The sequence below is a fragment of the Hemicordylus capensis genome, chromosome 3, assembly GCF_027244095.1.
Source record: "Hemicordylus capensis ecotype Gifberg chromosome 3, rHemCap1.1.pri, whole genome shotgun sequence".
NCBI lineage: Eukaryota > Metazoa > Chordata > Lepidosauria > Squamata > Cordylidae > Hemicordylus > Hemicordylus capensis.
Genome location: NC_069659.1, coordinates 88,569,448 through 88,586,049, shown reverse-complemented (window position 1 = coordinate 88,586,049; position 16,602 = coordinate 88,569,448). Strand labels below are relative to the sequence as shown.

At 42.5% G+C, this 16,602-nt stretch overlaps 1 protein-coding gene across 1 annotated transcript in view; it reads right to left on the bottom strand.

Moving 5' to 3' along the window:
- Window positions 1-2,892: 2,892 nt before the first annotated feature.
- LOC128350497 (trifunctional purine biosynthetic protein adenosine-3-like) overlaps window positions 2,893-16,602 on the bottom strand; it is a 38,327-nt gene continuing 24,617 nt past the window's right edge. The window contains exons 17-22 of the mRNA XM_053308919.1: window positions 15,389-15,592; window positions 13,672-13,821; window positions 12,789-12,919; window positions 4,321-4,462; window positions 3,985-4,100; window positions 2,893-3,234 (exon numbers count right to left, since the gene is read on the bottom strand). Of these exons, the coding sequence (XP_053164894.1) occupies window positions 2,998-3,234; window positions 3,985-4,100; window positions 4,321-4,462; window positions 12,789-12,919; window positions 13,672-13,821; window positions 15,389-15,592 (980 nt within the window). The 3' untranslated portion in view covers window positions 2,893-2,997. The remainder of the gene's footprint in view (window positions 3,235-3,984; window positions 4,101-4,320; window positions 4,463-12,788; window positions 12,920-13,671; window positions 13,822-15,388; window positions 15,593-16,602) is intronic.

Here is a 16,602-nt window from a genome sequence, read left to right as displayed (position 1 = left end):
AATAATAGGTATTGAATCCAGTGAATGGTCTAGAAACACCAGATGCTGTAGCCTTATTGAAGCTTAGGAGGCTTGAACGTGGTCTGGATGGGAGACCATTCAAAGTCCCATGATGGAGATGATGCACATAGCTAATGGAGATGGAGCAACTTGTGGAGCTGCTGCGAGAGACACAGAAGCAGCAGAGCCACTATAGAGAACTGGTGGCAATGCTACCAGAATCATTGTACATTTCCCTTTTGCTACAATGGGAAGAAATATAATACTAGAAGCATTACTACCCATTTCCTATAGCAGCACCACGGCTTCTGTGTCTGCAGCAGCGACTCCACAAGTCACTCCGTTAACTGCACACATGTCAGCCAACAAATACAGATTGAAGCAAGTTCTGGTAAGAACTAATCAGCCTACTTTCCTTTCACTGTCTCTACAACAGGACTAAATTTGGTTTAAATAGAGGCCCACAAGTTAGATTTCTTCTGCCTCAAATGTTCATGTGTCCACCATCTTGGATCGGGGTGGAAGAAATCATTACAAACTACACCATTTGGGCATCCCTATGTGTCCATACAGCTGTAGCAAAATTGGTTCAAATCACTTAGACCAGGCTTCCCCAAACTGCGGCCCTCCAGATGTTGCTGAACTACAACTCCCAGCATCCCTGGCCACAACTGAGCTGTAGTTCAGTAACATCTGGAGGGCCACAGTTTGGGGAAGCCTGACTTAGACTGTCCACAAGTTAGCCCACACATGTGCCATCTTGAATTGGGGTGGATGACATCATCACAAACTACACCATTGAGGTGTCCCTACAGCTTCAGTAATTTTGGTTCAAATTGGTTAAGCAGTTTACAAGGTAGCTCACTTGTGACTCAAAAGTTTACATGTCTGGCATCCTGAACTGGTGTGGATGACATCATCACAAACTATTCCATTGTGGTATCCCTGTGTGTCACTCACTGCAACTGTACCCAATTTAGTTCAAATGGGTTAGGCAGTCCACAAATTAACTCGCTTGCACCTCAAATGTTCACATGGCCACCATCTTGAACATCATCACACACCATGACATTAGGGCATCCTTATGTTTACCTAAGCTGTAGCAAATTTCGTTCAAATTGGTTTTGAAGTTCACAAGTTAGCCCACATGCACCTCAAAAGTTTACGTCTCCACCATCTTGAACTGGAGTGGATGACATCATCACAAACTATGCCGCTGAGGTGGCCCTATTTTCCCCTACAACTGTACCTGATTTGGTTGATATTGGTCCAGGTATGCGAAGTTGATAGACGGGGGCGGGACACGGTCACACACACAGAAAGGCGGGTGATCTCATAAGCCTACTGGAAATGACCCAAAGATGCACAGTGTTACAGCTCCATAACACTCTGCTCTGGGGCTGCTGTGGACTCCTAAGCAGTCTCAATATCCCCTGCTAACTGAGCAAAGAGGCACCTTTTAATAAAGAGAATCACCACATTTAAATGTGGAGAGAGACTGGCCCAATCCATCCCCATCACAGCATCCCTTCAGTGGTATTTCCTGGTGTCTATCTTGAGTTTCTTTTTAAGAGATTGTGAGCCCTTTGGGGACATGGAGCCATTTTTATTTTCTTTCTTTCTTTGTAAACTGCTTTGGGAACTTCTGTTAAAAAGCAGTATATAAATATTTGTTGCATTTGATGATGGGCCATTGCACAAGCAACACTATTACAGTTTTCCTCATTGCAGCACTATCAGGGCTGCTTAGGAATCTGCAGCAGGGCGGAGTGTTACAGAGCTGTGACACTGCACATCATGTCAGCAAATGACTCAAAGGCTCAAAGCTGTCTTAGGGAGCACCATTTCCATAGCAAGTATCCAATTTTATGCCTATTCAGTGGGATGAAGGACACATGAGATCCTTGGGCATTGCACTTGGGCACATACAACAAAATAATTGTAAACTGCCCTGAGCCATTTTGGAAGGGCAGTATATCAATCAATCAATCAATCAATCAATCAATCAATCAATCAATCAAATAAATAAAATGGTGGGAAAATGTGAACTCTGACCAGTAAATGAGGAGCCATCAGATAGAAGAAACGGAGGACTATCTAGAAGCCTCCACTCACTTTCTATTGTCACGCTCACCACCCCACACCCAGCCCAGCTTCTTTCTTTCTGAACATATTAGTTCCTGCCCTTACAGATGTCCTGCTGTTCAGTGCTGGGCGGGAGGGCAAGGAGAGATCTTGGTGAGAGGAGGGTGTGGAGTGGCCTGCTGCAGACCCATATAGTGTGTGGTCACAGTGTCTTTCTATGTTGCCTTTCATTATGTTCTGTCCCCTTGGCGGAAATCACAAAGCATGGTTGTCCAGGAGAAGACCAGATAAAACTGTACACTGATTCCCTCCAGCTCAATGTGTTTGCTCATATTCCTCCTACACTTTCCTTGCCAGGGGTACAACCCCATAAAGCTCCTGCTACAGCCTCAGCTTGCTCTTATCCATTCCTTTGGGGACCGCCATGCAGCGTTCACAATACCAACAAGAGGCCAAGTACACTTCTCTGAGGACAATAATGGTTTTGCCCAAGGTCATACAGAACAAATTCTAGGAACAAAAGACAAGCCTGCTGAATCAGGCCAAAGGCATATCTAGTCCAGCATCCTGCTTCACACAATGGCCAACCAGGTGCATGAAGGAAGCCTGCAAGTGGGGGAAAGAGGACAACCACTCTCTCCCATTGCTGTTCCCTAGCCTTGCAAAGGCATTGAGAGTTAGGGAAGCTTAGAATCTCATTGTGTTGATACTTTCCTCACCATGATCTAAGTAACAATTCTGGTTCTAATGCTTTGATTTTAGCAAAGAAATTAATGAACACGATTAAATATGGGTACTTTGAATAAAAGAAAATTGACAATTCAAAACCTGAATTCAGTGTACAACCTTAACTATTGTTATTACTGTGTGTACTACTACCCTTGCCTGTGCTGTAGCTGCTACAGAAGAGTATTAAGAGGAGGAACAATGCTGGCTTTCCTTTCGATGGATCGACTTCCAACTTTCTCGTTTCCAGTAGGTTTTACCATCCGCTCCTAGCTGCACCATTCCACTGGCAACCAGCTGCAGAGCAATGGGAAATACACGGTTCTCTGCTTCTTTGACCTTTTCTGACAAGGTCTCCTCTGTGTCTTCTATCTTTATGGAGACAGGCTCTTGTAAAATTACTGCTTCAAGATTAGTATCCTCCTGAGAGAGAAAGAGACATTCTATCACAAGATGGTGGGTGGCCATGGGAAGAATAGCAACAAAGCAGAATGGGTGTGAGGGTCACTAAAATCTAGAACAGGTCACTAAAATCTAGCCAGGAAAAATTTAGCAGACATTTTAGTTATAGCATGGTGGGCAGTAAAATGGTTTAGAACAGGGCTGCTCAACTTGGGCCCTCCTGCAGATGTTGGCCTAAAACACATAATCCCTGGCTACTGGCCATTGTGGCTGGGTTTATGGGAGTTGTAGTCCAAAAACAGCTGGGGGGGCCTAAGTTGAGCAGGCCTGGTTTAGAAGGATGCAAAAAAAAAAAAAAAAAGAGAGAGAGAGAGAGAGAGAGAGAGAAAAGAAGGATGTATTTGTACTTGTACTTAGAAGCACATTTAGAAATAGAAAGGAGGAGGAGGAGAGGATTCTATTGTAGGGCAAAGAGACTGGACAGAAACATTTGCTCAAGAAAAGCTTTAGATGAGCTACAGACTAATACTGTAATGCTAGAATACTTCAATGGAAAAAAGTTTAAGCAAGAATATACTGCTTGCAATAGGGAGCTCTCAGGACTTAACAGTTCCACTTTCAAAAGTAATCTACCAAGTCATCTACAAAGGCCTGTCATAATTTTTTGAGTTATGAGTTCAGTTACTGTATGCAACCAAATGCTTGCTTATGACTAGAATAATTATTTGCAGATATTCAGAACAGTTTCGACATGCAAAGACAATTACTTACAAGTACAAAATGCACTGTACAACCAGCAACCTTCTCTGGAGATGGGAGTGCCTGCTTGTGGGCATTTCCTCCTTTGGTTAATGGTGAAAGTGATGGATAGGTGCTCAAAATTTTCCCTGCAATTGATAAAATCCATGTTCAGAAGTATCAGAGTATGAACATGCAAGAAGGAAGCTATGGCTCAAAATGCAGGTCAGTGTATGGAAATCACTGTTTGGATCAAGTATATGAACCCAATGTGGACATTTGATTGATCTTCGTTTGCATATGAAGCCTCACACAGAAGTCATATAGCAGTCACACTCCTGAATATTTATTATAAGAAGAGTTGCTTACCATTCCATTTTTTAAGGAAGTTATTACTCAAAACTCTCATAAATCCTGCCAGACAGATGAGTTCAACAGAGAATTCCTCAAGGACTCTGTCAATTGTTCCATCATATTCTGATCGGCTTCCATACAATTTATGGTCAATTACCTAAAATAAATTAAGGTGAAAATTGAAAAAACATTCCTCAATCAAGAACAGGTGAATTAATTATTTGGTGACCATGGAGGGAAATCGTTGGGGTTTTTTTAAATTAATTAATTTTTCAGTTAGATAATAAACCATTAACTGTAGGGTATGTAAAGAGCATAGAGAATAATAAGTGATACAGTTCAAGCAAAGATACAAAATGAACTTCCCACCCTGTAGGGGTGTGAACAGAACTGCTCCGGGAAGTTTGGTTCAAATTTGAACTGAATACAAACCAAACTACCAGTCTGCAAGCTGGTTCGTTAGAACCAGCCAGCAGTTTGGTTCATACACTCAAACTGGGTCAGCCCAGGCTGGGATGTTTGTAGAGGGGAATCTGGTAAGGATTCCCCTTTACAAGCATCATGGATCCATAGGAAGTAAAAGGGAGTTGAAAAGGGCAGGCAGACCTTTCTAAGATATGTAATAAAACAGATGCAGTGGCCAAGTCAATGCTTCTAGGAAGCCCACAAGCAAGGTATGAAGGCATGATCCCTTCCTCTGACATTTCCCCCTCCCCCAACAGTTGGGATTCAGAGGCATACCACGGTTGATATACTGTTGTCTATATCTGTAAATAAATCACAATTCTGTTAATTTCCCGAATCCCCTTTTAAATTCTTTGGGAAACTGCATGTCAGCCTCACCTAAGTATGTCTAAGCCAGTGGCTATCACCACATTTTATCACAATGAATTATGCACTACTATATTACTCCCCCAGTTAGTTGATCAGAGCGCTACTTTACTGAGCATGCTCCAAGGTGAGCTGCCCTCAGAATGTTCCAAGTATTCAGTCTAGCACCAAGGAGAGAGGGGTTGAGAAGGTCTGCAGAGATAGGCCTGGGGTTGATAGGCCTGCTTTGTTTTTTTTTTTTTTTAGAAGACTCAGGCATCCAGGATCTGCAATTCTCAGCCTAACCTACCTCACAGGGTTGTTGTGAGGAGAAACTTAAGAATGTAGTACACCACTCTGGGCTCCTTGGAGGAAGAGTGGGATATAAAATGTAATAATAATAATAATTAGTGCCCAGTGAGGTAGTGCCCAGTGAGGCACTACCTTGGCATGTTTGTGGGGCTTGCGTGCTCTGAAGAAGGTGAGAGCTATGCCAGAGGTCCAACCATACTGAACAGGTCTCACCAGAGGAGCCAGACAAAGAGTGCCTCTCCCATCAACAATATGGTGAGACGTAACTTTAATAAATCTATACCGGATCAGTCGTCGTCCGGGTCAACAAGTACCGCGCCAGGTGCGGGAGTCCCTGGACATCTGGTGGCAAGTGGGCAACAGGACTCAGGATCTTCAGTTGAGCAACCAGGGCTGGAGACTGCAAAGTTACCGGAAGAAACGTCGCTTAACCGAAAAAAATATACGAAAAACGCCAACAAGGAAATAATGATCTGCTATTACAAGTCTAGTCCAACTAGAAGAGGTTATTTAAAAAGAATGTACCAAATTTGGAAAGAGAAGCATCCTGATTCAGAAATAACAGAACAAAGGCTAGCAGACCAGAGAAGATACATAATAAGAAATAAAGTATTCACAGAAGTTGAGCTGGAAGAATTGCAAAGAGCAACACAGGCTCAAGATATGGAAGAAGAATTACCACCAACTGAAGAAGTTGCTCAGGCACAGGTGGAGGAGGTGTTGGAAATAGAGGATGCCACTGTTGCTGAACTGTTTCAAAATCAACACCAGGCAACCTCCCCTTTGCCTTGACCTCAAAAACCCAAATGCAGTTTAACAGAAAAGCAACAAGAACTAAAGCGAAAAATAACTGAGTACATGAACCAAACAACCACCAGGGTTCGACTTCCAGCTCTAAAAACAGTTGCCAAAAAACAACTCGCTCAGGCATTAAAAGATGTCAATGCTGCACTTGCAGAAATAACAAACAATAATTTGCAAGAAACAAACCAACTAATGTACAGTGCAGCAACAATAACAACACAAGAGCTCGGATATAAGATCAGTGGACCTGTCAAAAAAGAAAGCAGTACATCACCTAAATGGAAAATTAGATTAGAAAATAAAATCTCCAGGCTTAGATCCACTGCTAGTAAATTGAAAGATATGAAAGACAAGAAGCTGAAGAATGAAAACACCAAACAGTATCTGATCCAAAAATACCATCTAGATTCGAGGAAAAATAGAGAAGTCCTGGAAATAATAAAGCAGCAAATAACAGCAGTGTCAAAGAAGATTAGCAGAAACAAAGCCAGAATTACAGAACACAGGCAGACTCTCCAATTCCAATCGAATCAGAGACGTTTCTACCAAAGCATAGAAGGAGAAACTGCAAGAAACGTAGAAACACCAAATAAAGAAGAAACAGTGCAATTCTGGGGGAAATTATGGGACAATCCAATAGATTATAATAAAAAAGCAGGCTGGGTGAAAGAGGTCGAAAAATGTAACCAACAAATGCAAGATCTAATAATAACACCAGAATTAATAAATGAAAGAGCAAAGAAAATTAAAAATTGGACTGCACCAGGTGACAATGAACTGCATGGCTTTTGGCTTAAACACCTAACAAGCCTCCATAAACAACTATCAAAACAGTTCAATCACATTTTGCTAGGCGGTGATGTTGAACAATGGCTAACAACTGGGAAAACTCATCTCCTAAGGAAAGACCCAGCAAAAGGTGCAGTTCCAAGTACTTATAGACCGATAACCTGCCTGCCAACCATGTTCAAATTATTATCTGGAACAATAGCAGATGAAGTAATGCAACACTTATTAACTAATAAGCAGCTTCCAGTTGAACAGAAAGGAAATTGCCCGAACACCAGAGGCACAAAAGACCAGCTGCTGATTGACAAAATGATTTTAGAAAATGGCAGGAGAAGAAAAACAAATCTAAGTGTTGCATGGATTGACTACAAGAAGGCCTTCGACTCATTGCCTCACACATGGATACCAAAATGTTTAGAAACAACTGGTGTCAGCAAAAACATTCAGATATTTATTAAAAAAGCAATGAGCATGTAGAGTACACAGTTAATCAATGGCGAGACACTTGGACAGGTTAGCATTAGAAGAGGCATTTTCCAAGAGGACTTACTATCCCCTCTGTTGTTTGTAATCGCCATGACTCCACTTTCACAAATACTAAACAAAACAGGCCTCGGATACCAAACATCTAAAACATCAAGTAAAATCAACCATCTGCTGCACGTGGACGATCTGAAGTTGTATGGAAAGTCCCAGTCAGAAATCGAATCACTGCTAAACACTGTCCGTATATTCAGTAGCGATATAGCAATGGAGTTTGGACTAGACAAGTGTGCTGCATTAATAATGAACAGAGGAAAAATAAGAAAAACAGAAGGAATAGAACTGCCCAATGGAAGCAACATCAAGAACCTGGAAGAGAAAGAACATTACAAATACTTGGGCATTCTCCAGGCTGATAACATTGCACACACTGAAGTTAAAAGAAAAATTGGAAGTTTAACATCAGGAGAGTTAGAAAAATCCTCAAGTCCAAACTCAATGGCAGGAACACCATACAAGCCATAAACACCTGGGCTATACCTGTTATCAGATACACTGTAGGAATAATAGACTGGACCCAGGCAGAGCTAGAGACGCTAGATCGTAAGACCAGGAAAATCAATCATGCTCTGCACCCCCGCAGTGATGTAGATAGGCTATACCTCCATTGCAGCTCCAGTGGAAGAGGAATGTTGTCCATCAAACAGTAGAGAAGTCCATCAAACAGTAGAGAAGAAAAGAGGCCTTGAAGAATATATCAAGGACAGTGAAGAAGATGCACTTCAAATGGTCTATAACGAGAAACTATTCAACACTAATGAAACAAAGCAGGCCTACAAGAAAGAACAAGTCAAGAACCGAGCAGTAAAATGGAAAAATAAGCCACTTCATGGTCAATATTTACACAATATAAGTGGAAAATCAGACATCACCAAGACCTGGCAATGGCTTAAGAATGGCAACTTGAAGAAAGAAACAGAGGGTTTAATACTGGCTGCACAAGAACAGGCACTAAGAACAAATGCAATAAGAGCAAAAGTCGAAAAATCCACCACAAACAGCAAGTGCCGCCTTTGTCAAGAAGCAGATGAAACAGTGGACCACCTGATCAGCTGTTGTAAAAAGATCGCACAGACTGACTACAAATAAAGGCATGACAAGGTAGCCGGGATGGTACACTGGAACATCTGCAAAAATTACAAGCTACCTGTAGCCAAAAATTGGTGGGACCACAAAATTGAAAAAGTTGTAGAAAGTGAAGATGCAAAAATATTATGGGACTTCAGACTACAAACAGACAAACATCTGCCACACAATACACCAGATATAACTGTAGTCGAGAAGAAAGAAAAACAAGTCAAAATAATCGACATAGCAATACCAGGGGATAGCAGAATAGAAGAAAAAGAAATAGAAAAAAATAACAAAATACAAAGATCTACAAATTGAAACTGAAAGGCTGTGGCAGAAGAAGACCAAAATAATCCCAGTGGTAATGGGCGCCCTAGGTGCAATTCCAAAACAACTTGAAGAGCACCTCAACACCATAGGGGCCACAGAAATCACCATCAGCCAATTACAAAAAGCAACTTTACTGGGAAGAGCCTATATTCTGCAACGATATAAAATTCAGCCATCCCAGGTCCTTGGGAAGTACTCGATGTCTGTATAAAACAAACCAGTCAATAACACCTGTCTGATTGTGTAAACAACAACAACAACAATAATAATTCTGCCACCTTTAGAATGAAGCCTGAACATCCACTGAGCCAAAGGAACTGTGAGCTTTAGTCTGATCAACAGACTTGAGACTCACAGTGTTTTAATTGTTTTGCATTCAAGAGATGTGTTCTTGAATGCAAGAACATAACAAGGGCATGGCCAGATGTACAGTCTTTCCCACCTGATTAACATCCTATCAGGAAGGATGACGCTGCATGGGTGGGAAAGGCCTACATTATGACACATATGACTCCAATATCTTTCTGCACTCAGCACTGTGGAGTGTGTGGCCTCAGCTCCAAACTACACATTACATTTAAAGCATTATTAGTCCTGATATGCTTAGTTTTTCTTCAATTAATAACAGGCAGATTGCCCTCATCTCCACAGTTTGGGAACATAGTGAGGGGCGAGAGGACTCTAACCCTATCCCTTTCCACACTCCTGAACCTTGGTGGTGGTGGTGGGAATCCTATTGCTATTAAGTAAAGGAAAACGAAGCCTGTCTGGACTAATAATGCTTTAAACATCACATTTAGTTTCCCGAGTGTGCTGCCAACACAGACGAGGGCAGTGTGTAACAGTGACTCTGAAATAATAGTTCAGGGGTTCTCCAACTTGAGTCCCCAGATGTTGTTGGACTACAGATCCCAGCACCCCCAGCTACAATGGCCTTTGGCCGCTGTAGCTTTTGGCCAAAGGCCATTGGTTCCTTGACTTGTGGCTAAGGATGCGGGGAGTTCAGGGATGTGTAGAATGTTTCAACTCCAACCCCGTTTTGATTGCAACGTTTTGATATTTCAAGCGCCATTATGGAGGCCTGTTTCCCCCTTGCTGATTGGTTTTCTGGAACTGGTTTCGGATTGGCTTGCGATCTCCTTGCTTCTTGGTTGGCTTATCATACAAGTCAAGTGTTGTCATGGGCAACTGTGCCCCCGTTGGCTGGGAGGAGGGAGGGGGGAAACATCAGAGGAGAGAATTTCAAAATGTATTCAAAGGGACTGGGAGGCAGAGAGAGACTCTCTGTGTGCCTCTCTTGAAGAGAATACATAAAGATGGAAGGCAGGCAGGCAGATTTGATTTTGTGGTTTCTCAGCACTGAGTATCACATGCTGTGCTATAGCTGGTATAACTATCTGGTGATGCTGAATCTCAGATTGTTAAAAGCAGAACTTGGGTGCCTGCCTTCCTTGAGTTGTGGTTTGGTTTGTTGTTTGTGAGCTAGTGTTGTGGCGAGAAATGGACAGTGGCAGCTCTCTTGCTCTCTCTGTGTGTAACATTTCTTGGTGATCGTCTTGCTGTGATTAGCTCCATCGCTGGCCTTGAGACTAACCTGTGGTTCACTCACTGCTCTAGTCTGCTCTGCAATCTGCATTGCAAGGTGTACTCAGTCAAAATGTGGCTGAAGTTGCTCTAGTTGAACTTATAGCTATGCTTGCTGCTAAGGGTGCTGTTGCAATGCTAGGAATCAAGGAGTCATAATTGTGTATGAGAGAGTAACATGTGCCAGTGGTGTTACTGCAGCACAAGCTCTGTGGCTGCAGTAACACCAGGGTCAGTGATTCTTTTTTGGCCATTTTTGGACTGTATTAGAAATGTGTGTTGTTCTCTGTGGGGAAGGACAGATTCCCTTTTACTGTGTGCTTCTGAGGTGTTTTTTAAGGCAGGGTTGCATTGCAAATTGCAATGCGAAATGTGTGCATGCACTCTGTGAGTGCAGATTATTCTGGCCATAGGGAACAATGGGGAAACACGAAACACCCCATTGTTCCCCATGGAACACCAAAGTGAATTGGGTGGTAGGGCACAATGGGTGCTACTTACCACCCAACCCACAAAAGAAATGGGCAAGCAGGCAATTTTTAGCAAATTTTTAACTTTCCCCCAAACCCCAATAGGATCCTAGGGGAAACAAGGGGGTGCTTCAGGTTTCCCCATTTCCTCCTATGGCTGAAACACTCAAAACACCTCCAGGTTTTTTTGTCGAACTGACTGCTGGTTTGCTAAGAAACATTTTGGCCATTTGCATTTTGTTTCAAGCTCTGAACAAAACGCAAAATCTGTTTCATGCACATCCCTATGGGAGTTGTAATCCAACATCTGTGGACCCAAGTTTGTGAACCCCTGTAATAGGGTAATCAGGTCTTAATTTGGAATTGAAACACCAGAGACACCGAGAATACAGTCAATTGGAATTAATGCTTCTGTGAGTAGTTTCTCTTGGTGGCCTGTCGTTATGATAACAAAGACGATGAGATAAATGAGCTGGAATAATTGTTGCAACAATTGCTACATGCAGTTCTGCTTCCTTCAATGTTAGCAGCAACACATTATATGAGTTTCCTAGGATTTAAGCCCAACCCCCAAATTAACTGGGACTTTTGACTTTGGCAGCCTGTAGGTACTTTGTGCTAACTGGAAGATTACCCACAGTTCCAGTAAGCAGAGAACAATCTCCATGAAGTTGTTTTTTTTAATAACTTCAGCTGGCACAGAAGGCAGTGGCAAAATTCTTAACAAATTCGGGCCACTTGGATCACAGTCACCTCACACCACTACAGTACCAGCTGCACTGGCTACCAGTGTTTCTGGGCACAAGGTGGTTGTTTTGACTTTTAAAACCCTTTATAGTTTAGGGCCACGTTCCCCAAAGGACTGCCTTCTCCTGGGAGTTATTCGCACATGGCTTCATGCTGCGAGGTAAATGTTGAGCGAAACCATTTCGAATCACACTCACAGCACTGAGGGAACTAGCCCCTCCCCTCTGTTCTCAGGTTTTGTTTTGATGCAAGTTTACATGTTTTCCTTCGTGTTTTTCTTCTAGCCAATTGAGGCGGGGGGGGGGAGCCCGATTTGTGTGTGGAGTGGGTCCAAGGATTGCGAAGGGACTTCAGGGTAAGTTTGGTTGGTGTGTGAACACACACACTCTCTTCTGAAGGAGATTTGGGGAAGAAGCCCTGTCTGTAAAGCCTCCTGCTTTATTAAATCTGCCCAGCCCAAAAGATCTTTCAGAGAAGCTCTCTTGGGTTCTGCCACCTTCCAAAGCTCAATTGGTGGGAATGGATGAATGAGCTTCCTCAGTGGTAACCTCCTCTCTCTGGAACACCCTGCCACCTGACCTTTGGATGGCACCTTCACTAGCAATTTTTAAAAACAAACTGAAGACATTCCTACTTCAATGGGCCTTCCCCAGGACCCTAAGTGCTCATTTTAATTGGTTTCCCTCATTCTGCTTTTTATGCTGCCTTATGGGTTGTTGTTGTTGTTGTTTTAATTGCTGCTGCTGTTCTGCTTTATGGTGGTTTTTAAATTGTTTGATGCTCTTAATTGTTGTTAGCTGCCTTGAGTTTGTGGGAAAAGGTGGGATACACATTTGTAGATAAATTTTAAAAAAATGTTGCCATAAATGCCTTGTGTTTAATTATGATGTAAATATGAGGACAGATGCATTATTTCTAATGCAAGTGGCAGGGAGGTATTCTAGGTGAGGATGTTTTCCAGTGTAGCACAACAACCTGGCACTACTGTTTTAGCAAGTGAAGTGAACATAATATTCTTCTTACTCTGGTTGGGATGCCAGCCCGAGTTGCATTCTTCAGTTCCTCCATCCCAGACCTGTTGGTAATTACGACGACTACCTGGGCACAGCTTGCTGGCTCTTTTACATATGTGATCAGTGCTGCAAGGCTTGTACCTCAAATTGAAAAATTAAACACAACGAGGCTTTATTCTATTCAGAGCACTTGTAGGCAGAGGTACAGAAAATTACAGCTCCACAAACGTATGCTTAAGATATATATGAGAACCAGCAAGCCACAGCTTTGTTAACCTTTTTACATGGCTTACTGAACATCTGCTGGCGTTTCAGCATCTTAGTGGTACAATTGCTTAGCAATTCCTTGGGTTTCAAAGGGAGATTGCATGACAGGTGGCACTGATGCTATGTAAATGACAGCAGTAACTATGAAAGTATTGATAGTTTAGAGTTGAGAGGACAGAAGACTCTCCCCACCCCAACTGCCTCCCATTACAATTTGGTGACATCAAGACAATGCAATGGATATGGAGGAGTCTTGCCACTCCTCCACTGGGCATTTAGCACAGACCAGTGGACATATTGTCCAAACCAGCCCCGTGTGAACTAAATATGGTTGATATTGCCAGTAAAGATACTAAGCACAAACTCATAATGAATTTGAGTAGAATGGGGAGATAAGATATTACTAATGGAGATTCTACTGAACTTTGATCAAGAATATAAATAATGAAAGAACTATCTTCATATTTGCACAAATATTTTTCATCCATGTTCACTGGCTCTATAAAACAGCTTCTCAGTTAGAAGTAAGTTCAGTAAACTCAGGCAATGAAAGTGCTCGTATTTGTATTGCGGCAGAATTAGAAATCTCTATTGCAGAGGTGGCTTTAATAAAATGACAAGCTCACCTGCTCCAGAGATGAGAACAGCTACGTTGACCTTCCTTTTTGCGCGTGGGGTCTGGATAAGACAATCCACTTCAGAAACATTCTGCAGAAATGGGGATTTGTTTTGCAGTAATGCTTCATGAAGATTTTTTATTTCAACAAGAGGAGACCCTAAGGAATAAAAAAGAGTTGAATGCCCATAAAAAGACAGTAGGTAAGATGTTTGCATTTAGAAAACAGTGCAAGTGCTATTTTATTTATTTTATAGAGATTTATTTATAAAATCATTTCTATCCTGATCTTCCACCCAAATAGTATCCTCAGCGTGGCTTACAATCACCTAACACACAATAAAACAATCCATCGGTCCAACAAATATTCAGGTAGCAACAGCACAAAAGCAAACAGCAGCAAAAAGAGAAGCAACAAAGAGCATAAATGCATCAGGCAAATCCATAACAAGGACTATTTCCACCTTCCATCTGAACTTGCTCAAAGGAGGAGAGCTAAACCTCATGGAGCAATGAGTTCCACAGTTACGAGCGCTACTGATGAGAAGAGCCCATCATGAGTCCCTATCATCTGCACCTCACAGGATGGAGGGTCTCTCCTCATTACCTCGGAGTACAGGATAGGCTTGCTTATTGTTGTAATAGGTCATGGAGGCCTCTTACCCCTCATTCTGACTCTCTTTTGACAGACTAAAATGTTAAATGCTTGCTGCTACACACCACAAAAGTGTTAGCGGCAAACAGCCCGATTAAAGAGGGTCAATTCAGCTGTCTCTACATCTCACTAAGGGCAGCGTCTTGCTTTACACACAATGCTTGGATATGGACATGTGAATACAAAACGGACATTGTGAATGGCACACGGGCATTAATATAACCACTTCTCTTGGTGAAATACAGTATGTTGAGGTGGCAGCCAGGAAAGGAGCAGGCCCTGCTCCCATGCTCTTCACAAAGGAAAGCAGAAGCTTTGTGGTACATGTACCACTCTGAACTGTTGGAAGTTGATTGCATTTCTACTTAAGAATCCATATCTCAGGGCAAAATGTAAAGTGAGAAGTGGCCATCTCACAAAAGAAGTGCATGTTGAGATGGCCACCTTGCCAAGGAAAGCACAGCTGAAAGTGCTCTGGAGAAGCAATAGTTAATGAATAAAGGGCTTGATGCTACACTGAAAAAAGGCAGAACACACAAAATGTAGCTGGAGGAGGCAATTAAGGAATCCAAAGAGTGAAGGTGGCAGCGATGTTGAACAGCAACAACCTGTAAGGAGATAAAGCCAAGATTCCTGGAAAGGCACAGAAGCAAAGGGTTGTTCCAGAGTGGCTGGCACTGCTGCAACAATACACAAGTGAAGAAGAAGAACTACTGTTGGGACTGACAATCTGCAATACAGACAAGGAGGAAACACCCTGACTTGGAGTGCTGGATCTAGCAGGCCAAGTACTGGTTTATACCTCCCGCCCCTTCTCCTTGCATCAGAGCAAAGAAATGTATGCTGGCATTCTTCATGACAAACAAGCTGAATATTGGAAACACATTTGTCCTGGAATGCCTTCCACAGCCTTCAGGACATTCCAAGCAGGTGCTTTGGATGGCGATTGTTAAATGCACTGGGTTCCCCCTATTGCATTAGTTTAGTAATATAGCTGCTCAAAGTCAATGAGAACCTTGTAAAGGCCTTTATTGGACATGATAAGCAGTTCTGCCTTAGGAAATTCAGTAACCTGCAAGATGCCGGATGACTTTCCCAATCAACCATGCATCTTCGTATTTCTGAACATCTGTCAAAATCCGTCCAGCCACCTCCTTCTCTACCACCAGCACGGCACCAATCCCACAGTTGAACATTTGCGCCATCTCCCCTCCTGAAAGACTTCCCTCTTCTTGGAGCCAAGAAAAAACTTCAGGAATCTTCCAGTTATGAGCATCTGAAAATAATGTTTTAGATTGTGAGCTCTTTTGGGACAGGGAACCATCTCATGTATTTATTTATTTATTTATTTAATTTGTCTATGTAAACTGCTTTGAACACTTTTGATGAAAAGCAGTTTACAAATATTTGTAGTAGTAGCTGAATTCATAGAGGATAGCACTTTGCTTGTGCAGCCAAGGCAATTACAGATACTGTTCTTTCTTGCTAAAGCCATAACAGACAAGCTCACCTTGTCTGTTTCAGTTCTCATTAACAATATCAGCTACAATATAGAGAAAATTAGGCACCACTAAGTCACATTCAAGTTGTGTAAAAGATAGGCAGAGAGCTGAGCACGAGTGAGTGGAATCTCAGGGGTGGAAAGCCAGCCTTGATGTAGCAAGCTTGAATTGCCGCATTTGCTAAGCAGGGTTTGCCCTTGTTTGCATTTGGATGGATGACTACATGTGCACACTACCTGCTGTAAGATATTTGCCCCCATACCCTTAGGGTATGTGGGCAAAATTCAGTGGTAGGAACATAGGAAACTGCCTGATACCGAGTCAGACTATTGGTCCATCTAGCTCAATATTATCTATACAGACTGGCAGTGGCTTCTCCAAGGTTACCGGCAGAAGTTTCTCTCAGCCTTATTTTGAAGGTGCCAGGGAGGGAACTTGGAACTTTCTGCATGCAAGCAGGCAGATGCTCTTCTCAGAGCGGCCCCACCCCCTAAGGGGAATATCTTACAGTGCTCACATGTAGTCTATCATTCAAGTGCAAACCAGGGCAGACCCTGCTGAGCAAAGAGGACAATTCATGCTTGCTACCACAAGATCAGCTTTCCTCCATTAGGTACAGAATCTGCTTGTATGCAGAAGATCACAGGATCAATCCCTGGCATCTCAAGGTAGGGCTGGGGAAAGCAGGAGAGTTGCTGCCGGCCAGTGTAGACAATATTAAGCTAGATGGACTGATGGCCTGACTCAATGTAAGGCAGCTTCCTATGTTCCTGCTCTAGACTTT